This window comes from Phlebotomus argentipes, unplaced genomic scaffold (assembly GCF_947086385.1).
Source record: "Phlebotomus argentipes unplaced genomic scaffold, Phlebotomus argentipes genome assembly scaffold_18, whole genome shotgun sequence".
NCBI classification, from domain to species: Eukaryota; Metazoa; Arthropoda; class Insecta; order Diptera; family Psychodidae; genus Phlebotomus; species Phlebotomus argentipes.
In genome coordinates, this window is record NW_026776177.1 from 15,345,896 (window position 1) to 15,371,599 (window position 25,704).

General features: G+C 38.9%; 1 protein-coding gene across 1 annotated transcript in view; it reads right to left on the minus strand.

Moving 5' to 3' along the window:
- The window catches only part of LOC132259776 (uncharacterized), a 29,174-nt gene extending 3,912 nt beyond the window's left edge, over positions 1-25,262 (minus strand). The window contains exons 1-5 of the mRNA XM_059757534.1: positions 24,833-25,262; positions 21,612-21,731; positions 11,440-11,512; positions 1,627-2,083; positions 35-638 (exon numbers count right to left, since the gene is read on the minus strand). Coding sequence (XP_059613517.1) covers positions 35-638; positions 1,627-2,083; positions 11,440-11,443 — 1,065 coding nt within the window. The 5' untranslated portion in view covers positions 11,444-11,512; positions 21,612-21,731; positions 24,833-25,262. The remainder of the gene's footprint in view (positions 1-34; positions 639-1,626; positions 2,084-11,439; positions 11,513-21,611; positions 21,732-24,832) is intronic.
- Positions 25,263-25,704: the final 442 nt, after the last annotated feature.

Consider the following 25,704-nt stretch of genomic DNA (forward strand, 5'->3'; position numbering starts at 1 on the left):
GCGAGAAGGAGACGCTCGGGCTGGACTTGGGGGCCTTCTTGGTGGCCATGGGCTGGTGGCGCTTCGCGAACCATCCCGTTAGCACTGAGCTCTTCTCATCGGCGCTCGCAATAAATTGCTTGCAATTGTTCAGCACGGAGACGTCGAAACTGTTGGAGCGGCTGGATCTCATGCTGCTTCGGCGATGTTCCGGCGAGGAAGACTTCTTAGCCGGAGGCGCAGGTGTTGACGGGGTCTCTTCGCACTTGTTAATCTCCGTGGCGGAGGATGTGAGCGAGGACAGGAGCCCCACCAGATCTGTATTTGTGCACACGATGCCGGCCTTGATCTTCCGGCCGATGGCGGCTGGTGAGAGTGCTGGGGACACGATGCAGGGCATCTCGGAGGCTCGCCGGTGGGACTGGATGGGCGGCAATTGGGTGCCCACGAAGTCCGAGTAGCGGCGATTAGTGTAGCGCATTGGGGATGTGGTCTCGCCCTCATCCAGCGTCTGCACTTCGCACACCTTCTCGCTGCTCGTGTTCCACAGCCTCATGCGCGCCTTTCGTGCCTGCACGATGTCGTCCATGATGTCCAGCTGCAGATTGTGGACGCTGCCCCGATGATCCGTCGACGGAGGTCCCGCCAAGCTCTCTCGCCTGGGGCCACTGGCTGCATTCAGAGCTCTGGAAGGAGAATTATTAATTATACTTCCCACTCACATTCTGGGGGAAAAGTCTCTGTGGTAGAATTTCAAGAGACTCTCGAGACTAATTGAATTGACTTAGTTTGGTTTAATCTTTGGGTGTTGATTTTGACTTTCTTCTGCACAAAATTGTTATATCCAGATAGATTTTGTGAGCAGAAATCTTCCACATTGGAAGTGAATAAATTATGAAATCATTAGGCAAATAACTCGAGATAAAAGCCGTTGGTTTTCGTGAATATTCATATAGTTAAAATGGGATGTTCAAGAAAGGATTCGCTAAGATATTTTATTCACAAGCTTCTTTCCAGAGAAGTGAAGGATTATAAAGGTGAATGATTATATATCATTTGCTTGGAAAGACTTTAATTTTCCAAGCAGAAACTGCTCAGAACTCATGAAATAGGAAAAAAATACATCACATATGCATTCGGAAGAAAAGAAATAAGTTTCATTTCTGTTACTTTTCACCTTCAAAGGGAAGGTGAATGGTTTTTGTAGCTAATGTACTCTTCTCACCAACTTAGAAAATACTCCAAATGCAAGTTCAAAGAGCTTTTCATCTTCTAATTCACCTTTGGCGTTTTGCTTGGCCAGTTGATCTGGTTTACCTCACTTTGACTTTAAAGTGGATGAGTGCTTGAAAATAATAAAGTTCAACCCGGCATTTCGGCAAAGTTTGCATTTCTCGTAAATTGGCATACACATGTTCAGTGGCGAAATCTGATTGAGATTAATTGCGGTGTGTTTTCCGCCAGTTCAGAACTTCTCAGTTGCAGAGCAGCAGATCTCGAGACACGCTCTTGTGTGTGCGAGAAGAACAAGTGGAGGCAGTAATTGACACCATTATGAATCCGCCTTCTCAATTAGCGCACAATTGGAGGCGCTCAGAAGCTTGTGATATGGCCTGCGAGGGGTCCCGGAGGTGGGGAGGAAGTCACCTGTTGCTGCCAGTGGGGAAGGCCGCGATGGACTCCCGCCGGTTGCGGCCGAAGAGTGCGGGTGGCACTTTGGAGATGGTGACGACGGAGTGGCGGCGGCCGCCCGGGGTGGGCGCCGGCGCCTGTGACAGGGTGGCCAGGAAGGCGGCCTCGCGCGGGCTGGGGCCAGAGCCCTCGCCGCCGCGCTCCGACAGCCGCCTCACCTGGCTGGCCGTAATGCCGGTGGTGCACTGGGGCGTGGGCAGGGAGTGCTTGCGTGTGTCCCGCGGATCCCGCCACGGCGACAGCAAGTACGGGTTCACGGGAGAGTCGATGTCGAGGCTGTTGCGTGGCGAGGACCTGTTGCTGGGCGGCTCATCCTCCTCCCCGGCGCCTGACTCCTCCACCACAATCAGCGGCTCCTGGTTCGACGCACTGAACTGTGGCGTGAACGATGAACGACGCATTCTGTAGGGATCTGCAAAAGCAATGGAAATTCACCATTATTCAAACACCTTCCAATTTCCACCTTCCCAATATCAGTTATATTAAGACTTTGGCTAGAGTAGAGAAAGAAGATGTGATGTAACCGAGTCATATATCTTTGATCCCTCTTTTACTGTCTTGGAATTTGCGCGGAGGAGTTTCAAATCCGCCTGTTAATTTTTCTCCCCAGCGGTTGTAAACTCCATCGTGAAAATATTTATGCGATAATTTCCCAAAATCTGTAAGACATTTATTCTTTGGGGTGTTGCCATTAAAAATCGCGCGTCACCCACGCAAAGAAATGGGGGAAAATCCCAGTGAAAATCCCTCATCGAAGGTGTGAAAAGTGCTCCGAGATAGATTGAATCAATTATTGGGTGAGCAATATTGCGAGAATCATCAGCAAAAATCACAATTGGAGATTGTGTGAATTTGAAATTACACCCATCAGATGGCGACAACGAGGAGTGGTGGCACGTGGGCTGCGAAAGATTGATAGAGCTTTTAGGATCCCGTGAAAGGGACGCCAACGAGCTTGCCTTCACTTTGCCCGCAGACACTCCTCGATATGGAGCGATGGAATGAAAATTTAATCACAATATATCAGGGGCGCACGGAGGTGGAGAGGAGAAGTGAATGACATGGTAAAGATGCCCAGTTTTTATCGCACACACCCATTCTTCTGGTCCGCCGGAGCATGTCAATGGAGACGCCGGGTATATTGGTTTTCATCTCTCATAAGTCCGCCTTCGCTCCCATTTTTCTTCACTTTGCAGTTTGATTTTAATCAATTTTCCACCTCCCTTCGCTGTTTATTGTAATTCAGGCTAGATAACTCCTTTTCATCACTCCTCAACTTCTCTATTTTCGTCCCATTTTCTTCGTTTTTTTCTCCCTTCTTCATCGCCACAAGAGGAAAAAAAGGTGGAATGAGAGATGCTGAGCCTCGGCGGACCAAGGATGAGGGAGAGAAGGACATTACAAGACCCTTGGTGAATTCGTCAGAAAATTGAGAATTCCAAGAAGGGACTGTGGAGGTGTAATTAAATGAAGTTTTAGAAGTGACACTTCATCTTCCATTCAAGCGTTTCATTCGAATTTATGCTCATTTTCTATGCCAGAGGCGACCATTTATAGCCACAATTTTATTTGAATTTACACAGAGGAATTTCTATGGGCCAATCGATAAAATGTATTAAATTTCAATTATACACATAGAAGGTTAATATTGCAATTTTCGACACATTCGTGAAATGTCAGGCGAACAATAATTATTTCATTTACGAATATGAGCTATAATCATGCGACCTTTCGCAATTTCAAAAACTTACACTGTTTTGCAAATCAATTGGCCACGCATGAGCTCTCAAAGGTGAAAAATATTATTTATTCAGAGAGAAAAATGCTTTCTAAATAATAACGCTTATTAAGATGACAAATTCATGCTTTCTTTTGAAAATTGACCTTTATTCGCTCATAAAGCAAGTTGTGAAGGAAGCAATATCGTTTTCCTCCACAAGAGACTTTATTCAAACTATTCTGTTTATAGTTTTACCCGCTTCGCCATATCAATTTCAATGGTTTTCCAATTGAACAGTCAGTTGATTCAGAAATTATTCTATAAATAAGTAATGACGCTATTTCGCAGAAAAGTACACGAAGAAGATCCGCTGGTTATTAACATCTGCAATTTTATCCTCTTATTGTTGATTGAAATTGAAGAGCTTTTATTTGTTTCATTGCACAGTCTTTTCAAATAATGACAGAATATAAAATAATAGCATCAAAAGTGAAGAACTTTCGCATTTTGCTTCCTTCTCTCTGTCCAGTGAAAATGTATCGCAAAGGAACTTTTATCTAATTAAAAAGATGCTTTAGTGTTTGTAGTTAGTGAGAACAATGAACTCATTTGAATTAATTTGCCTCGGCTCACTTTGCGACGCAACGCCAGAAAAGTCTCTGAGACGGAAAAATAATATGATAGATTTCGCTTGGCAATGAGAGTCGGTAATAATTTCGGGAGAAAATTACATGTGACAATAGGGAATTCCATGTCGCTTTATGACAAAGAAGGGAGCCCTAAACGTATCTCACATACGCCACCAAAAATCCTCAGGGGATGATATATCTCTAGCATCGTCGAGCATTGCTAACATCTAATAATAGAGAATAGCACTAATTATTTTCCCTTTCATTTATTCATTTACTTATTGATCTACGACTAGATTCTTGGGAGACGCGATGGATAATATTAAATTCTGCTCGGGTGATAAATTAAATTTTTACGTCATTCCCTCTTCATTCGCCGTGCTGGACCTTTTGTGCTGCGACTGGGGAATTGAGGAGGAGAGCGACCCCAAAGAAATTGCGTTATACATTATTGCTTGAAGATAAGTAAATAACAGTGAGCAAAAAATCGATATGGCCGCCACAAACATCAATTACAAGACATGAATTTTGCAACAACTGTATTCACTCTCGAGATTTGAAGATATACACTCAATGAAAGTAAGACCAACAAATTAATGAGGAATGAGGCATCTTTTAAGCCTTTCAATCTTCCCTTTCCCCTTAGTCTTTCTCTTATCCTTGATTAGCACTCTTCGACAGCGATGAAGAGAACAAGACTTTTCAACAACTTACAAAATAAGCAGAGGTGAAGAGCTTGAAAATCTCTTGGAGATGTTTCACATGAAAAATTTCTCGGAAAATTTTCTTGCAAAGTCAATAGCATTTGATGCAGAAAATGATGGTGAAGTCTTGAATGTATAATTTTGCTTTAGAGTAGAATTTTCCAACTGTTTTCCCTGTGCCAATACTTTTTCTCCAGGTATCTTGTTGATGGGAGAAAGTTTTTGGACTGCAAACATTGTTTGGGCTATTGCCCCGTTTTCTCCTTGGATAAACAACATTGATGAAAGTTTACCTTTATACACCATGATATTGGCAGGATGAAATTGCTTTGATTTATTTTTGAATAAATCACCTTAAGCGAGATTTAAGCAGAGGATAAATCTCGATACGATTACCAATTTCCTTGTTGAAAATATTTAATTTGCAAGGAAATGATTTGTGCGGCCTAATGGAATAAATACACAATTCATGGGCATTCAATCTTATCCCTGTCTTCCTCTTCCCCATGCCACAAACCCTGTCGAGTGGCCTAACGTCCGACATGGGAGGCTTCCAGAGGATGAGCCACACATGTTGTACGTGAGATGAAGTCACAGTGTTCATGAATTTTTTCCCTACCCTCGTGTGCACAAAAACAGATATCTGCACGTTGGGTCAATTAATGAGGCGTGAAAAAATACTCTCCTGCGACTCTGATGGTGAACCATGTGAGGGAAGGCCGGCACACCCGCAAATCAATGACACACAATCACCCATTTCTCACTCGGTGTCCGCTCGAGATGAAAGGCAAGGAGATGAAGATGAATAAGATACCACAGAGTGAAAGCAGAGCCTGTGCGGGGGAGTGAAAGTGGAGACACTGAGGTTGAAGGGTGAGGGGAAAAAATCGGCGGGAAGGGCACGTAATGGGGTAGAAGGACTAATCCATTAAATTACTTCTTCAACTCCCGACCATGAAAAATTGCTCCTCACCAACTGTGCGGGTGGCTTTTTTCCCCTTGAGTGGCAATTAATTGCTTCAGCGATGCGTCTTTCTATTCTGTGTGCCACACAAGTTTCCAGGGATTCGGACTAGGATGGGTGAAATTATAAATTCAATTAACAGCACGACGATCTTGCCTTCTTCTTTGCCACTGAAGAATTTTTGCTCCAAGAATGCTCGCGCTTCTTTTGAGTGTATAAAACAAAAAAATTCAGGTGTTGCTTAATCTGTTTTTATATACAGAAATTACCCATACTTAGCATAATCAAACCAATGATCTTCCTGGTTTAATGCCTGATTTGTGTCATTTAGTCCTTACAATGACAATTTACTTCTTCCTATGTTGATACTGTTTGGCGAAAACAGTGAGACAGAGTAGAAAAACAGGGATGTTTAACTTGTATTTGCTCATGTGCCCCTTTTTCTTTGGTTTTGTTCTCCTTCATTTAAGGTTTGTGTCACGATCCAACGACCATGAATCAATAGAAAACTTTCTGCCGCTTTTCTCCCACTGCCGATGCCCCGAAAGTCAAGCAATCATATAAATTGTCTCTCCTCCGCAAGGACCATCGAGATGTGAAACCACGTAGGAATACACTTTTGGGGATATTTGCGCTATGATAAATATACCCGCGTTTGCGGGACTAAGAATAGAGCTTCTCCGTAAAAAAGACGCACATAGATTTGTATTGCTATACATTTTGCGTCGAAGGGTGAGAAAAAACATCGATGGGATCGCTTTCTTCGGGCCCCACCAAATGATTTCTGAGCGAGAGAAGATTTGTGGAATTGTTTCATAAATTTTTTATATGACCCTCAATGTGAGGCAATTTCGAATGAAATCTCAAAATTTCACCCTTGAACACAGAAATTCGTAAAAACATAAAATATTTTCCCACTGATTTTATTCCTATTACGCCAATTTTTGTTTTTCAATATAAAAGCGATGGAAAAAGCTGTCGAGCGTCAGCAAAAATTCATCAGCTCCAGGGGAATTAGTGAGTTATCCGAATGAAGCAGCAAAAACCACCGGAAATTAATTACAACATCGAATGTGAGCGGGGTTGGCTGTATCTTTATCAAATAATTGGCTATGGGGATGACAAAAAAGTATTGTTTAATTGAAGAATACCACGCAATTCATTTTGTAGCAATCAATAAATTGTGGCGACATTTCTCATAAATATCCAAAGTTTAACTTCTTTCGGAGAAAGAATATTTTTCAAGTCACTGAGCCGGAAATTCGATGGTGAGCTTTTATTATGGCAAAACTCAGAGTAAACGTTTAAATTTACGTGTAACACAGTGAAAAAATAGTCTCTTTAACAATTCAGCTTTAACTACGCTCTTGGCAGCCTTGGAAAGGAATTATCATTAAAATTGCGGAGCAATGATAATGGTAAACTTTCCAATTATTTTATTTATTAGGTGAAGTCCCTTGTGGTTTTTTTTATTGTGGGGATTTTATTTAATCGCCCGAGAGACGAGTTTCACCTGCAATTGAGCGCAGTTCTCAGCCAATCACTGAGAAATTCGTTGTGTGAGGAACAGCAGAAGAGACTGAAGAATTAAATTAAATCTCCACCATCTAAATTAAAATCCTCTGTGCACCCTCTGAAGGTCGGGGTGTATTTTTATTTTGGCGCCCAAATGGGTATTTAGGGGTTGAGAATCTGGAAAAATCAATAGATGGGGAGGAAAATAAGCAATGATTTGCTCATTTGGAAGCAACAATTTCACCCTCAAATGCGGCGTTGGTATAAATTTATCCCCAACACGGGATTTATATTGTAATTTTTCCTCAGGTGAGCTCTGCCAACAGAAAAGCTTTGTCGGGGGGAGAAAACCGACATCACTTGTGACGCGCGGCTAAATTAAATGAAGAAAGGATATGTGACTAGAATTTAATGATTTGGTGCTGCCCCTGAATTTTACGCACAGTTTATTGTGGAATTGATTACATGAAGGCGCCAGGTGATGTAAATTATATTCGCTCGTTATGTAAGTCGGGAGGGGGTGAAAAATTGAGACGGAAATTGTATGGATTCTCCACACCTGTTGGGCACTCACAGAATGGGTGTCACATTTCAGTTGAATTTTCACTCACTTTGGAATTCACCTGCACGTTTTTAGCCATCTTCTATGCAGCATTTTTTTCCACCCTCGCCAGACGCTTTTGTAGTGAGTGAGAGCCTTATTGGCTAAAGCCCTGGATGGAGACGTTTCTCCACGACGTGTGCTCCATCATGTGAAATTTCACGTTTTGCCAGACGAGGTGCAGAAGTTTGTGCAAAATTGTATTACTGCACAGTGCAAATGAGGTATTTATTGAAAATTTTCGTAGTCAGGCGTGTTGAGAGAAGTTTTATGGGCATTTAGCCAAATGCAGAAATACACGACGTTGCCAAATTGACGCCACAAGAGCATCGGTGAGCTGTGCGACGAATATTGGATGGAATATTGCATATTTTGTGTGCTTTTAAAGCTGTACACACACGCACGTCTACTTTCATCTTAAGAGACGCCACCTGCGAGCTTTTCATAATGCAAGACTCTTCCAGTGTCATTCACATCGTAGTTGACATGTTGAATCTGAATGGAAGGCGTGTTCATAAGTTGCTTTATATTGCTAAAGAAAATCAGAGTATATTTCTTTGCAAGAGAATTAAGTTCGTTGATTCTCGCGATAGTTTGCAAGAAAGTTGATGAAGACTTTACAACTTGTTCGTGAAACTTTATATTTATAGTTCATCTGAAGGCTTTTCATTACTTCTTATTATTCCAATTTAAGTTTGATTCATGAAATGCTTCAATCGTAGCAAGTATTGAATGGCCAGCTATTTCTATGGAATCCAGAGGAAAGAAAATTCCTTGAACATCATTAAAACATTTTGCAATTTTTCCAGGTAAACATACATTTCGGAGAATTACTCTGTGTATATGCATTCTATGAAAATCAATACCTATTGACATTACTCGGAAAAACTAATTCTTTTTTTTTCCACCCTAATCCCCTCTCAATGAACCAATCTCAAGGCGAATGACTGAGCAAAGCGTGAGAATGAAGTGTATCAGTGAGGAAAGTCATTGAATCTGATACCATCTGTCGTCCTGAGGTCTCCCAGTCAGGGTTAGTTAATCATTTTCAATCATTCTCGCCTCACTTTCAAGCAATCTCAAAGGAGAATCAAGAGCATCAGCTTTACCCAGGCAAGGGCTCTCGAAAAACCTTCATGAAGAGTGTTCTGCTCTTCAGGGGAGAATGTTGATGGGAACAATGGAGAGAGAGCATGGCAATCCTCCATGTCTCATTTCAAGGGCGAGAATGAGAAAGCTTTTTACATGTTCCCCTTTCCCTGGGTGGAATTCTGTAATACACCTTTTATGGGCAATAATTAACATAGCATTTCATGTGATTTACATACACATGAAGGGAGGGATTATGTGAATTTGTATTGAATGGAATTTACATTGACAAAATGGGCAAAAGCGACAAGGGATAATCGGGGGAAATTTCACGGTTTTATGTCCCGCTTAATCGGTTTAAATTACCATTTTACTGTAAAAATACACTTTCCCATAAAATCTCATTACTTTCGCCAGGGTTTCTTTCTCCGTCAAAATTGCATAAAACATGACTAATCCGATGCTCTATCACTTTAATGAAAACCAAATGATTCTCTAGGGGAGAAAACTAATTTTCTCCTTCTATCTGTGAAATGATGGTGACACGAATGCGCTGAAATCAATTCAGCCACATTTCCATTAATGCTCGTGAATAAAATGTGACAACTGGAAAAGCACCTTGCATGCTTTAAGAATAAGCCAACAACTTCTGGGAAGATAGACATGAACTGAGACAATTTTCTAGAACACAAGTCAAATTCTCGGAATTTGTGGATTATTGCAAAATCCTCTTACTCAATATACCAATTAATTGAAGCCTCGTGCTAAGTAAAGGAAAATTAGGGTGATTGCTCTGATATTCTGGACTTGTTTATGTATAAATTGACAGACACGTTGCAAGTGGGAATGTTCATGCTCGTCTGCTCTCTGACACTATCAATGCTATATGTCGCCACTTCAGAAGCCACCATCTCTGGGAATGTCGTCGATGAAATATTATTTGCTATTTTATGTCACCGCAGATGAGTTGTATCGTCGTCCGTCCTGATAAACGATTCAAAAACCACCACAGGGACTTCCACATAAAGCCGCTCCGATGGGGCTGATAAAATTCACCCATGGCCAGTGATTTATTGGACGAGCCACCTCAAAAACCACAACAGCAGAGAATTGCGCGCCACATTCACGACCAGAGGCTAGATATTAATATTGAGTTTGCGGATTATGCTCATGGACGATGAATAAGAAGAAAAAAACCCTCCCCGCGTGCTGATGAATTTCTCAAAGTGCGTCGAAGAATGTCTTTCGACGGAGAAAGATTTTCATTTCCATTTTATATTGCTGCTATATGGTATTAAATGATTATGTGTTTTGCATAAATTTTCACACATATTATCTCACAATCCACTGCGAAAAGCTCCATCATTTTCCAACCCCCACACACTCTGTGTACAACTGCAAAATTTTCCCATACATTTTTCATGCTTTAGCCAACGTTGAATATACGCGTTATAATTTGGCACACTCCCTAGGGAAACAATTTATGGATTTTTCGGTTCTTTTGCTAACTCCCAGCGATTTGAATTTACAACAAAATTCCATGAAGATTTACGTTGAATTTTTAGCATCTGTTAAGGCATTTCAAGTATTTTGGGATGTTTTAGGGCAACGCAAAAACACAAGCTCCAGCAAATTTCCTCTGGAAAATATTATGCTACCATTTCAATATTCTCAGAGTATTCCATTACAATAAGTGCTTTCTTCCAAACTGTTTTGTTGCTTTAAATTTAAGATACCCGTATTGATATTCAGCATGTAAACTGCATGTAAAGCAGACTGGATTTCTCTCGAGAGAGGCTCTTATATGGAGGGTTGTGAAAATTGTTCACGTGAATTCAAATGATTCCCACATCTGTTCCAATCATTTCAAGGCTCACTCATTCGGGAAGACTCAAAGAACTCGAATTGAAAGAGCGAAAATAAATGGTTTTGGGTGAAAATTTTACGTGAGATACAGAATAAAATTGGGAAAAAGTCATAAAGGTGGAAAGCCATGGGAACTGTGAAGGAATTCCTGATAAATCTGTAATGAAAGGTGTGTACTAGGGGTGAAATTTACAGCTCGTGTAAAATCCCACTGAAGCCCTTTTCCACGTGCTGCTTGTCTCTAGAAAGCGGCCCATTATATACCCAGCATGGAAACTCACGAGCTTCTCAATCCTCTGTGATTCGAATTAAAATCAAATCCACCCATTCTACAGAAATCGTTGTCAATGTGATTTTTCCCACTTTCCTTCGAAATTACACTGTATCGCAGTATGAACACCAAATAATCCAGTCTACCCTGGAATGTATCAATCAATGTTCACCACTGTGTAAAATTCACTTTGGGAATCCGTCAAACCCGACACAGTAAACTTCTGTTTTGTTTTCCTACAAGTTTCCTACATAAACGTTATTTTATCCGCATCCAACCACAAAATGCAACACTTCGCGTGCACATCCAAAACTTTGCTCATAGTCGCACACACACTGTGTTTGCAAATGCTGATAAATGTTGGGCACAAAAGCATGCCATGGAGGCACATAAAAATTCATTTACTTACCCATTTTGTAATTTTCTCCTACGCAATTTGTCTCCTTTCACCCTCCTGGGTGACAATGGGAAGGGTGTTTTCCCTGTGCAAAGACAAGGAGAAAATTTAATGTTTCAATGAATCACTTAACATGTTTTTTCTCTTATCGCGTGTATTGCATGAAATGCATATCAATAAAATTTAAATATTACAATACATGACACCTTTCAGGTGACAACACCTGATATACCAAGAGAATGTCCCACACATCAAATTTATTTTCATTTCCAGCGCATAAATTTACGTAATGTTAAGAGGGGAATTTCGGATGTTTATTCTGTCATCATTGACGCTCCGATGGAAAGATCAAATAGTGTAGAGAGGGTATAATTGAAGGTGGAAATTGTTAAAGTTTGCTACTCAACTTGTGGAATACTTGATGAGAATTTTAAGCCATTTCACTCAGAATTTGCATAAATTGTAGCAATAATGAAATCAATTTATCTATTCTCAGGTCAAGCGTATTATGAGCTTCGTAAAATTCCAATCATATTTCAATGAAATTATGAATCAAAAATTCATAACGTAGTTTGAATTTCACTCTTAACTTTCTACTTCGAAAGTATTTTAATCATTTTCTCAACGAATTGCTGACTCGAGATTTTAATAGAGTTGTACAAATATGTTCCCCCGGCAAATTAATTCATTCATTTCAAGCTTAAACAACGTCATATAAATCAATAATAAATGACAACAAACATAAGATCCCTTTGGGCTTTATTTGAGTTTGTCGTGCGAAAATTTAGTTTGTGTGGCTTTTGTATAATTCTTCGTGATACAGCAGATAAATTTCAGGGTAGAATCACCCCAATTAATTTGCAAGTTTGAAGCCTTTAATGGCAAATCCCCAGTGAGAATTGGCAAACTAAAAGGTACACGAGCAATGTCTGAATCGTGACTGTCGATCGATTGCGGGAATGGGAGGAAATAACTCAAGATATTAGTGAGTATTTTATCACTGTTACAGTTGGTATATCCTCGTATCTACAGCTCAAGTCGTCGAGGAATATACTTCCATGTACTGTAAAGTTGAGGGCGGAGTAAGTGTAAGATGATGAAGAGTCACATGGATTAAATTCCTTCAGTGCGGTTGAAATCATGCCAATGAAAGCCGCCACACTGTGAGCTTCTCATATTTAGAGGGAAAACACACTTGTGGGAAGTGTACTTGTGTGTACGAAATGAAGTCGTTCGAGTTGAGATTACTTTTGCTGTTTCATCCACTCAAATTCAAGTAAATTTCTCAAAATACAAACACCACCATTGCCGTCAGTTTGTGAATTTTCCGACAATTTAAAAGTTTCCCATAAACTCTCACGAGTCACTTAATCCCAGGCACATTCGCGATTCGCATTCCCCATCTCACACTTCGCACCACAATTCCTCTGGACTGTTCCCGCGGTTCCCGCTGAAAGATAAACATTTAAAAATGATTCTCACAAGCAGAGACCTAATTTGTGCGCAATTCTCCGAGCGGTGTTTCTCTTAGGCAAATCTTATCCTCATTATGAAATTGGGAGAGGAGTCGGTTTGACATTTTCTTAGCATTATTAAATGTTCACGTCTCTGGCTTATTGTCTTTATCGTCATTTTATCATATTATGACGCCCTCTCGAAGGATTCACCCCGCCAAGACAACCAACATAAACCTTGTGACATTTCCTACAATATAAACTTAACATTCCACGTCAGGATTTCCCTAGATACACAATCAGGACGTCTAAAATTCCACCGCCATCCAGCTTCATTGACAGCACAAAAAGTCTGCAGCTTTCCACGCTCCATATCCCAGAGGCCAAAAGAAAGTTTTCCCCTATTGGCATGAGTTGTGCTCCGGCTAATTGACTTAATAAATTTTATTCTCAGGCATATACAAGTTCAATCAGATCTTTGAAAGTCATTACAGTTGATAAAAGCATGTAAATTGCAGAGAGAAACTAATAATATGAGAAAAGTTTGCGTATAAATCTCTCCCTGGTTGAAACGTTTCCCTCAACTTCAGTGCATTTGGCGAGAAATTCCCTCTGTTATTATTTTCAGTCATAATCACATTTAACTGGGTGCCTTTGCAAGTCAAATTTTCACTCAACTCCTCAACTTTGTTTGGCACAAGGACAAATAATTGAATTTTGTGATTAAATCAATGGAATTTCTGTGCAGAAAATCCATACTGCGACGAGATTTTATCGTAAAATTTGAGATTGAGATATAAAATTTAATTACCACCCATATCGATTTACATTGCTTCAGCCCTTTCCACTCCCCCAGGGAAAAGCTCTAACCCACCGAAAAGGCGCTTACTCATGATGATACACGTGATGATGGGCGCTGGGGGAGAAGTCTCAATATTCGACCTCTAAAAAATAATATCGGGATATGGATATTGGGGGGAATTTCTGAAGAACCCACCGCTCAATATTGACTCATATTTTCTACCATCATCCACAGACTCCCCCGTGGCGAGGGAAGCCTATGCAAAAGGATTTTCGTAACATTACGCACAGATATAGTCCCTAAACTCGTGAATGAGAGACTCAAAGGAGCTCACGAAAGTTGTAAAGCGGTGAATGTTCGCATTTACATTTTATCCATAAATAAATTTCTCACTTAAGTGAATTTTCCATGCCACATAATTTAGTTTTGTTTCTCTTTCGGGTAGTTTCCAGATTGAAGCAGCCACACGAGGGTAAATTCACTTTCCACATTCATCCGCATAGACACTAGACAATAACTGTAGAGAGAATATAGTTCGGGAGAAATGTCTCACTATTATGAAGAATCTGCTCCAATTATCGCATTGACAGACATATTAAAGAGAAAATTAATGCATCAAGTGCTGTAAATAGCCATTCAATCACTGAATTCAGCAAAAAATGACTGGACGAAAATTCATGGACTCTGTACCTAGCAGGTTAGCTCTTTTTCATGTAGTGTATTTATCGTCCAATTATATATAATACATATAGTTAGGAATAACCCATAACATTTTTTACTGATGTGCCACAAAAAGACCGTGAAAGTGCGCTGCAGGACGTGCAAAATCAACTATCAAAAACAGAATATTTCGCACACAGGATTTTTATTAGCCGAAAAATACTCAGTGATGGGTGTAATTTGGTGTTGTGTGAGCTATTAATTAAACAATGGAAGTGCTTTCGGCTCAAAAACGTGCCTGAATAAAAACAAAGCCTAATTGATATACTACATGAATATTTTATACGTACGCTTATATTGTTTGGTTTAGTACGGTGTTTAAAAGCGCATATTTAAAGTTTTAGGCACATGAATTGAAAATTCACAATTCAAAAGCATTATAAATGTTTTATATTTTCGAAAAATGGTGTCGCAAATTGTATATATGTTAACAGTTGTCCATGTTAATTTGTGCAATTCGTTTTCAAGCATTGCAAACACGTACAAAAATATTACACTGAGGATTACATGATAATTGAGTCTATCTATGGCAGGAGATTGTCACACTAAACTGTTTAACAATACTTCAAATTAATACCCATAATTGCAAATTTGACGACTACTTCCCATCCATACTTCAGAGGGAGTGAAAAGCGCAGATATTTCCAACTAACACTTGTGGAGTGTAAATGAGAATTTGCATAATTAATGTCACGCTCAAGTACACCCTCATTATACCTACATTTACCGTATTAAAGATTGATTAAGGGGAATGTATGATCTCAGAAACTCCCCGTGAAATATATTTATTGAACCATCGCAACGTGTGGGGAAGGAAGACCCTTTCGGGCACAACAATAGGCGATGATTGTGGCAAAAGAAATCACTTGTGTGGTGTGCGATAAAAAATCAACTTCCTCCGCAGGATCCATTCCATCATCTTAATCCATATAAATTCTATTATATCATAACCGGCATTGAAACCGGAAACCCAAATGGGATGGTGAGTGAAGAGCTAAAGTGCTCCGACGACATTCCTTCAAGTTTTTCCCCACATAGTTGGAAGTGATGTGTAATATATAAAAATGAGAAGCATCCATGAGAATGGCAGTAAATACAATTTTGCTTTATTCACTGTGAATCAATATAAATACATTCGGTCTTTATTGAAATGTCCTGAGATGGAAATAGACCACATCAGTATGTCCTAAATTCGACGATAAGTGAGTTGGGAACGTCTGAGGATTATAACATAAATACTTGGACAGAGGCACAAAACTATGTGTAGGAATTTGTTAAAGATTACACAGCACTTCTTTATACCTATTTAAAGACATTTACGTAGGATGGACATTACATTTTTCTTTGAGTATTTCAACGTGTGCAAAGCTTTTGTGGAAATCGACGTGTGCAATTTTCCTGCAAAATCACTTCACTTTCTATGTCAGATATTCAGAGTAATTGAAAAATCAATGTATTATCCTATTTCTCTCTATAGACACCGTGAGTGCTATAGAAGCATCTATGGGAGAGTGACAGGCAAGTGAATGGTTGAAATACTCTACACTTCCTCGATTATTCTAGTATTGATTTCTGAAAATTAGGATAATCGTATCAATCATTCCTATACCGCATTTCTTTGTTCTCTGCCAGCGACCGTTAACAAATTTAAAAGCATTTTTCCCTTTCAGTTAACACAAGACAGGAGATGAATCGATTTTGTTGTCTACGCAGTGAACGAAGACGAATGAAATGGAATTCCTCTTTCGCTGAATATTTTAAACATCTCAGGGGATGTTAATTGAAAAAGGCAATTAAGGGTGAAAGTTTTCACCACGACTCCATATCGATATTTCATCGATGTTCATTGGTTAGTTGAAGAAACTCATTATGGTTTTTGCAGCGACAGCCAACGAAAAGACGTGTGCAAAAAGTTCAAAGCTGTATAGCTATTGAAATTATTCTCCCAGCTGGTGGGAATTAGCTGCTTGGAATGAGGGAAATTTGCTGTGATATTTTAATTTATTCAGCCGCAGTTTCGCTGTTATTCCGAAAGTTTCAGGCGAGAACTCTCACAAACGAGGCACGAAGGGATAAGTCTGCCAAACTTTATCAAGTATTTTCTCGTCAAAATATAAACTATTTTTATTACTGCATAAATTCCTGGCATTTGTTATGCTTCATCCTCAAATTTTCACTGCTGTGATTTTTATTCTTTTTTTCTAGTGAGTTCATTTAGTTCACTTTATCACTCGACGCAGTGTGAAATGTCCTTTTTCACATATGAAGAAATAATACTGTAACAAAATTCAATATTCTCCCATTATTTTATGGTCATCACCTCTCACCCACATTTTATAGCTCCAATAAAGCCTTCGTGAGATACTACGGGTCACAATATTAAATAAAACATAACGATATTTAATGCGTCGCATTTTGCCTCCCTAAAGAGCTATTAAAAAGCATACACTCTTTCACGTGGAGTATCTGAAATCCACCCAGAATCATTCACAATCCATCGCATTTAGTGTGAATGCCAGAGAGAATTTCGCAGAGAATTATATAGGTACATATGTATGAACTGCAGAAATATGAGTAGTATTGCAAAAATCTGCGATAGCTAATCGAAAATTCAAATGAGGGGAAATTGCTTGTCGATCTGAGCCTGTCACTCAGGAGATTGTGGAGATCAATAAATCCTCACCATCTGTCGGGTCGTATTATAAAATTACACATGGAACCTTCAATATGTCAAGGGTGTTTTTCACCCGACACACGGGAATATTTTGAGTGTCAAAAACCCCCAAAATATCCCTCGCAAACTTTTCTCTGCCAGCCCTCGAGCATGGGAATTTCTTCTTGAGTGGTAAATAATTTTAGACATTCACATCACAAGCGCGCTGTCGGCATAGAAGGAAAAACTGCTCTCCCACCAAAATTAAGTTACACACACGCTTACGTCGGGGGCTCCCCATTGATTTCTGTGCATTCACACGCAAAATTTTGAGAAGCTTTTCAGTTACATGCAAACTGTCTGTTTATCTTTGCAAACGCAGAAGCAAACAAGAGCTTTGTTACATGTGCTCATCATGAGGGTATCTTCATTTATTGTGTTACTCGAGATGCAAACTCAAGATTGTGTTCTCAAACGGGAATTAAGAAAATATAACGTAACAAGAAGGTGATTAAATCAGGTGAAGTATCATGTTTGGCAAAATTTTTCGAGAATTTCTTTCAGATTATCAACATCAACACATTTTTATTCAGAGCAGTTTTTAAATCACCCAGAAATTTGAGATTCAGAATGCAAAATACATTTTTGAATAGAATTATCGCATTGTGATCGAGTCTACGATTTACACAAAGCTCCATTTAAATAATAAAAATACATTCTCAGAATATATTTCTCCATTCATGGAAACATGTACGTAATATTTGCTCTCAATTTCTTAGAATTCCGTAATCTATGAAAGCCAATTAAGCACGTGTCTGTTCGAAAGAGAATTTGCGATATGGAAATAAGAGAATTCGGAGGAACTATATACCAGCAACAGGCGGTATATAATGAAATTCGTTTACCACCAGAGTTTGCTTATTGGAACTTTTGGGTCAATTTTGAGTATTCTGCATACCACATTCAGTGCAGTGCTGAAATCACTATAGAAAGCATGTATGAAAAGAAGCATTGTAGCAGGAACGTATGGAGTCCTTTGTACAATTTCGTGTGGGTGAAATACATAAAAGAAGGGAGTTTAATACTATATTGTCAGTTCATACGCGTTGCTTCCGGAAATGACAATCACTCGAGCGTAGCTCAGTTTTAGAGCAACATCCTGCGCTGCACCAAATCAATATTTTCTTCGTCGCTTCTATAAAATTGTCTTTCACCTTGGAGACAATTTTCCACGATACACTGACAATATCATGATTATTTGACAAAAAAAAATCTGCTGTTTCCAAGTTGATGTTTTCGATAAAAGTCACATTCTTAGAATTGCTGAAATTTTTCTCCAGCTTATTAAATTTTCAATCAATTGCACCTTACCAAATGCAAAACGGGAATGCAATTTTGACTTATGTATATGCGTTTGATTGAAGTTTTAATATGCGAAAAAGAAATATTTAATTTTCCCACCCACTCAAAGTTCAGCGTGATTGCTTTTCCGTGAAGCGAATGATATTTCAGTGTGAAAACATCTCCTAGTGGAAAACGGTTGAGAAATATTCTGGTAGAGTGATTTTCAATTTGGCTAGAGGGTACTCCAAGGATTGAAATTGCACATTGGTTTTATCTACTTCCCCTTTTTGCGCCATCTTCACCACCTACATCTCGCTATTTGACACATTTTCAATTTGCTGTCATGGGGACTTTGCTGACTTTTTTCATCTTCATGTTTACAACCGTTTGTACATATTGTGAAATATTTTTGCATAATGTGATAAACCACGTGTAGTTTGCTATACCAATTTCAACTCAATTTCATTTGAGCGTGACGATAAAATTCAAATGCTCAAAATTCTATAGTGAGAAAATTTGAATTCAATTGAAATCTACATTAATGATTCTACAGAAAAGGTTACTATTTTAGCAGCAACTTTATCCATACGTAATCATCAGGTAACGTTGACAGTTTGATACGAAACACAACTTCAATGTTCTCTGATAACTAAAACTAAAACATTACACGCCATTCATGAGTTTTAGTGAAAAGCTCTGAAACTACAGCTGTAGTGGGGGAAATATGTAACAAAAGACGAGGGAGTGTGAGGGGACAGGAGATACATATTAAATAAAATTAAACAACTGAGCAGAGGATTCTGGAAAGCCATGAAAAAAGAGCTTTGACCATTCATTTACCTCTCTTGCACCATCAACCATAAAGTTTCATGTAAAAACTTGCCTTGGCATCGTCCTTCCTAAACACGTGAGCAAAATGAACTCAATTTGCCGATAGTGTTGCATATTTTCATGAGAAACAACATCTAGCTTAAGAGGGTGAAAGTTCAGACTTTAAGCCTAAGAGGCGTGCAGTGCTAGATTTCTGGAATCCCAATGAACTAAGACATTTTCCCTTCATTATTCTCTCATGCAGCAGAGAACAGCTTTTACACTCACAATGTGGAATCCCCGTTCAAGTGTACCTTAATCCATACTCCAGTTCTCTGGAAGATATTAGCTTTCCCTCTATATAATTTTATACTCCCAACTTTCTTTCTACTTCCCTCCATCCTCAGGAATTCTTGCAAAGTCTCATGTGATGCGCCACTCGAGTTCATTTCGTATGATGTAATAGCAACTGAAGAATGAAAAATGTAATTATATCAGCAGAATTTTCTGTCAACCAGAAAATTCATTAAATACTTCGACATTTCGAAAATGATCTTGCTAAGCATCTCATTTCAGATTCTCTTGCAAGTCACCATGTGCTTTGTGCCTGGTAAACTGCGCGGCACATTTGGCTTCTGAAATTTCAATGGAGGAGATCTCATCATTGTAATGTATTGCACAGAAATTCATCACAAAAGGATACCAAATGAAGTGTGCAAACAATCTTTGAAATACGAAGCTTTGTTCAATTTTGAGAATTTATCTATTGAATTTAAATCAATATAAAGTATTTGAGCTTGATTTAGAGTAAGTATTGTAAAATATAATAAATTTTGTTCCGTTTTCTTTTATTTCCTTTAATTTGCAATGCTCTGAAACGGAAATTCACCCCTTTTTATGTTTGTTTTTTCTTCAAATGAACTTGGAAGAAACCGAGAAATTTGAACCGAGGATTATTTCCCGTTTGAAATAGTACTACATAATAGCTGTCTTGTGTCTGGTGGTGAATCGCAAGCATTGGAACAAAAGGAATTTTACACTTAGAAGAACCCTCTTCATGGTATTGTGTGTAGCTTGCAAGAAATGATTCTTCGAAGAACAATCCATGTGGAAGAACAGAAAGCATAAAAATCTTTTGTATTCAGCACACGAATTTCAGCCATTTTAATTAAATTCATTCTCACGTAATTCCACTGGCACGAGGTATAGTTACGACGGAATAGAGCTGTAGTTGAAAGGCTCAAATAATTTCAAGGGCTCCGCACTTTCACATCAAAGAACATCTGACGTCTTTAGCAATTTTCGTAGTCATATTTACAAACTCTTCCCCAATGAAACTTTATACACAACATTGCTTTTACTAGTCTTTTTGGGATAATCTACTTCCCATGAGCTTAAAGTTTTCCACATCCTTGAATGCTCAACAAATGGCAGGAAAGATTGTGATAAAGCGCTAGACTCCCATCGTCAATTTATCAGAACAGCCAACAAATCGACGAAAGTTTCAATTGTGCCAGTCATGGACTTTAAACAATTCATTGATTCGACAAATCGCCGATTGGCCCAGCAACATGACTAAGCTCCAGGTGAATTTATGGGTGCCAGGGCTTATAGACTCCAGAGTGGGTGGTGAAAAGTGTCTCTGTGCGCGATGAAGTACAGTTAAATAGGGCGGAAGGAGAGATTTGAAAGTCCTAAATCCGCCCTTTCACTCAAACTTAAACAACGCGAATGTCAGAGAAGGTGTTATTAGCTTAAAGAGCTTTCAATTTTAAGAGTTAAACTTGCTGCCCTCAGCTATATTGTCTCCTTTCAGCTCGTTCGCTGAAGCTGCAAGATGATCTTGAGAGCAAAAGAATTTTTCCTTGAATTTTTATCATCACAAACTCTTGTTTTTACAACCGCCTTTCGGATAAAAGATATCATACAAAAACAGTAAAATAACCACAGATTCATTACGAAACGTCGACAGGGTTGAGAAAATCCTGCTGATAGACGAAAAGTTGACTTACAATCAAAAAAGAAATATTCCGTATTGTATTGTTGAAGAAAAAGCACAAAAGATGCCGTAAAAATTGTCGGTCAAAGTAGAAAAGCTTCTTTGGCTGTCTCATTCTGTAATTTGATAGAGCTCAAACTCTTTGACTGCGATAGGGTGGATAAAGAATTGTGCTCATTCAGCAAGAATTGGGGAACACAAATCCAAATAGGATTTTCATATTTCTCTGATTATTGTGTTTTATTTTCCCCTCCAAAAAAAAACGCCACCACAATGCGAGATAATTCCTATTGCTGAGACAATAAGAGGAGTGGAATGGAATTGATCATAGGATTACAATTGAAACCTTAAGCTAAAACGATTTCAAGTGCTAAGGTATGAAATTAGAATGGATGGAATTACCTTTGAAGGTACTTGTTAGTCCTCTTCTACGCCTTCGCGTCTCGCTCTATAAATTTCTCCTTCGGTGTGATGCTATTCCACTTCAAACTGGGCTGAATTGGGGAGATCCTCTATACTTGACTATTCTTTTTTTTGCGTTGAAAGAGAGAAAGAAGGTATCTTTTAGATGGCACTTTTGTGCCCTCTCTCACGCTGATAAAAGACGAAATGTGTCTATTTATAATAAGTGGTGAATATAGAAGAAAATATTGAGAAATTTTCCCATCGCTTCGCGACATTTCTATATTGGCACTCAAGAGTCGAGATGGAAGGTTGATGATTGGAGAAATTTCATTATAGAATTTTAATGCTATTTGCATTTTCTACGTCACTTGATATTTCATAGCTCTCGAGTGCAAAATTGCGTCATCTTACTGGTGAGAAAAACTCAAGAGTGTTTCCAAAGGATCCTGGTGTGATGTAAAAAAAATCAATGTTGTGTAAGACTCAATTTTGATGTGGCATTTTATGAAAATTAACTTTTCATAGGCATCATAATGTAATTATACGTTCATTTTAGAGAAAATTCTCTTTAATTTTGCGCATATATTCATCCTCTTGATGCGACCCAGAAAAAAGACACTTTTCAGGGCTTTTATTAACGTTCAAGTGAAGTAACAAAACCGGGCATATTGTTAAAATTTTTCAATATTAATCAAGTAAATTGAGACAACATGAAAAAGTTGGATCACATAATAATTTTATGGAAAAGATATAATGAATACTTTGTTGTCACATTTCCCACAAAGCATAATAATTGTATTTTATCCGAGAGGGTTTAACGTGCTTATGGTGCTTATTATTGTTTTTGACATGAATATCTTTGCGTTAGAATATGAAATGCAACATTTCCCTGTTGTATCGTCGGAAAATTATCACAAAATTAAATTCAGAGTTTCATACAATCCAACACGGTTTATTGAGTGTATTATTAATTGAAACTTGATTAACCTCCTCGAGAACAATAAGTGTAATTTGAGCAGGATCCCAAAAGATTACCCCGCGGCAGAAAACTCACTTTCTCTTTCTTCAAGTATTCACAGTCACTGGCGAAAGTCTCTCATCAATCCCTTGTGATATTTTCATAAACACTTGAAATTTCAATTGGTGCTGTTTGTTATGATTTGTAGATAAGAAAATTGAGAATTATTTCTCGTAAAATCAAGCAATACTGATTCGTTGGTGTTTGAGAACTTTTTGGCTGCACTGTGTAATCAATTGTAAAACAGTATTATAGATATATAGCGCTTGGTGAGTTATATATCACTTTTGACAATAATCTGGGGACACCTTTCACATTATCCATAATGTAGGGCAGGAAGAGACGATAGGTATTTTCTGTTCTGTGGGAAAATTCTCACGAAAACCCTGTGAATATTTTATGACAGTCACACAATATGTTATCAATAATTTGTATATAGCACATGGGTCACTAAGGGATATTGATTTGATGTATTTTTGAGTGTTCATTCACAATTGAAGCGCCGTGCTAAAATGTAATTGGAGAGCGAAATGGCTGCTTGAGTAGTGCACAAATTGCCATGAAATTGAATGTTGAGGAAGAAGAGCTTCAATTATTTGGATTCAATTAACCATTAAGTATTTGCGAGTGGAAGAAATCGGATAAATTAATTAGATAAAAATCATACAGTGTCTTGTTTCCATTCCCGTGATTCCGATACAAGAAAATCAGCTTCGTGAAAGTTTATTGGCTAATTGTTTAACCTTAATGTATGAGACTTATTAATTCACTCTCAATTATCCACGAATGCTGAATTGCTTCTCGTGAGATTGAATTTAATTGATTATTGCGCTTCATTCAACTATAATGTCACATTATGCTGTTAATAAATTGATTAGACGAGAGATATTGCTGCCTCTTGTGGGAGCTGTAAAAGGAGCGCCATTAGCAGGAGAGCCGTAAATGGTGGAAAATATCCTAGTGAGTATCTCATGACAACAGAAATATCTATCAGAGGTTGAAATTACAACAAATAGACTTCTTTTCTTGGACGGCACTTTCCTGAAAATTGTGTTATGCCTCAGGGAAATTTCAGCTCATTTTTCTCCCTTCACAAGCACTTCTCCGCTTTCGGCGCCCAAGCCGGGGATGTTTACCGTGCACAAGAGGTTTTTGGAGCTCAGCCAAGTCCCCAATAAAGCCACATCAAGGCACATCAGGCTCAAATGCGATGGTATGGGGCAGTAAGTCAACCCGAACAATCAACAGGCTGTCCCCACAAACACTTCCCAGAACTCGTGAAAATTTCCCCAACCCGAAAGCAATTCATACCCACATTGGCGAATTTTGCATTGGAAACTATAAAGAATTTATGAACGAAGAAAAGTGAGAAAGTTTCATCAGGGATTTCAAGATTATGTGTTTTCCCCATTCTGGTGAGAAATATATGCCAAAGTCACATCAAAAAACGTGAATTCTGATTTCATAAATATAATTATTTCGTTTAATGTGTTGTAAATTATTCTTTTATACGAAGCATAGAGACTTTCTTTTATGTGCGAAATTTCACTACTGATGCTTACGAGTTTTTACTCATATTTCCATGAAATATTGCATAAGAATATTGATTCAGTTCTGTGAAAGAATTACAAAAGCTTTAAACTTTGCTTCACTGTGTAGTGGTGTTAAGATATATTTCCATTAAAACACTATAAATAATGAATGCAGAATTCAAACTTTTGTAAACCTCATCAAAAAATAATTTGTAGCATTTCTGTACATATTTATTACTCATGAGTGTGACGCTATTTTCGGGATTTTTGCGGTTTAAGGAGAATTAGAGCCGCAGAAAAATTCCGTATAATTTATATAAATCTCTTGCGCAATTAATCATTCGGTTTTGTGTATTTGATTTTGTTGTGAACACATAAATTTTTCAAAATCTGCCACAGAAATGGTTTCGAAAAATGCTTCGATAAATGCTTGTTTGTCATATTTCATGGGCAAGTGGAATAGAAAATGGGACAAAAGGGCGCCCTAATTGATGTCTGGCGAGAAAAATAGATTTTCACGCATGAGATTACAACAATTGCTTTACTTTTTCATGCTATATTCATTTGCTTCCCTTCCATCTCTCTCTTTCTCTGTTTGTGCCTCCGTTGTGGGTGTCTTCCCAATTTGTGCAAATAAAAATAGTGGATTAGGAGGAAAATTTATTTACACACTCTCGCTGAGTTATCCTGGGAAATTTATCTTTCACTAGGCTGTCTCACTCGGGGGAGATCATGTCTTTTTTGTCCTCTTCCTCAGTGTGCCCAATCAATAATTTAATAAACGAAAAAAGTCTCCTCAATTCACGGTGGGGTGAAAATATTTTTCTTTTCTTTTGCCCTGAGGAAGAAGGATCTAGGATGAACTGAGTAGCTTTGTGTCTTTCTTTTTATCTGGTCACTTTTGGCTCAACACACTAACAACTGTGAGTTGCTTTGCTGTCTGGGGTTAAACTTAAGGCTTCCGTCGGAGTTCGCGTGACACACTGAATTTTGCGTGACCCGCGGGACCGTTACGAAGGTGAGAGCGGACAATTGTAATGTTAACTGATGAAGAGCGTCAGAGCGAAATCTCTCCTTCCCCGCCACACGTTCGCAGTGAACTGGAGAGATGGCTTTTAGCTCCTCTGAAGGCAACCACTAGTGGGTACCTAAAGCGCCCGCAGATTCACTCACTTGTTGGTGACTTCCGTTGGCGCCGCGCATGCGCTCGGCGTGCCTTCCTGGAAAATCTCTTTCCCCTAGCCAACGACAGTTCTCTCTTCAGCCAAGTTAGGCGCCGAGAGAGAGCCCGCAATGGCCCAGACTGGGGTTTTCTGATATCAGGGAAAAAACGCGCGTCTCCGAGTAATTTTTGCACGGAGCTTATCGCGAAATGGTGCTTTTTTGTGTTCTCCCTCAGCAAACACTCATTACCGAGCCCAAATGTTCTCCACACGCGCCAGACGAGGCATAAAAACCATTGGGAATGCCTGTAATCCGAGGAGGGAATTAGTTGAGGCAATATCGGCTGACTCCACTCTCTGCATGCTGACGAAATGAT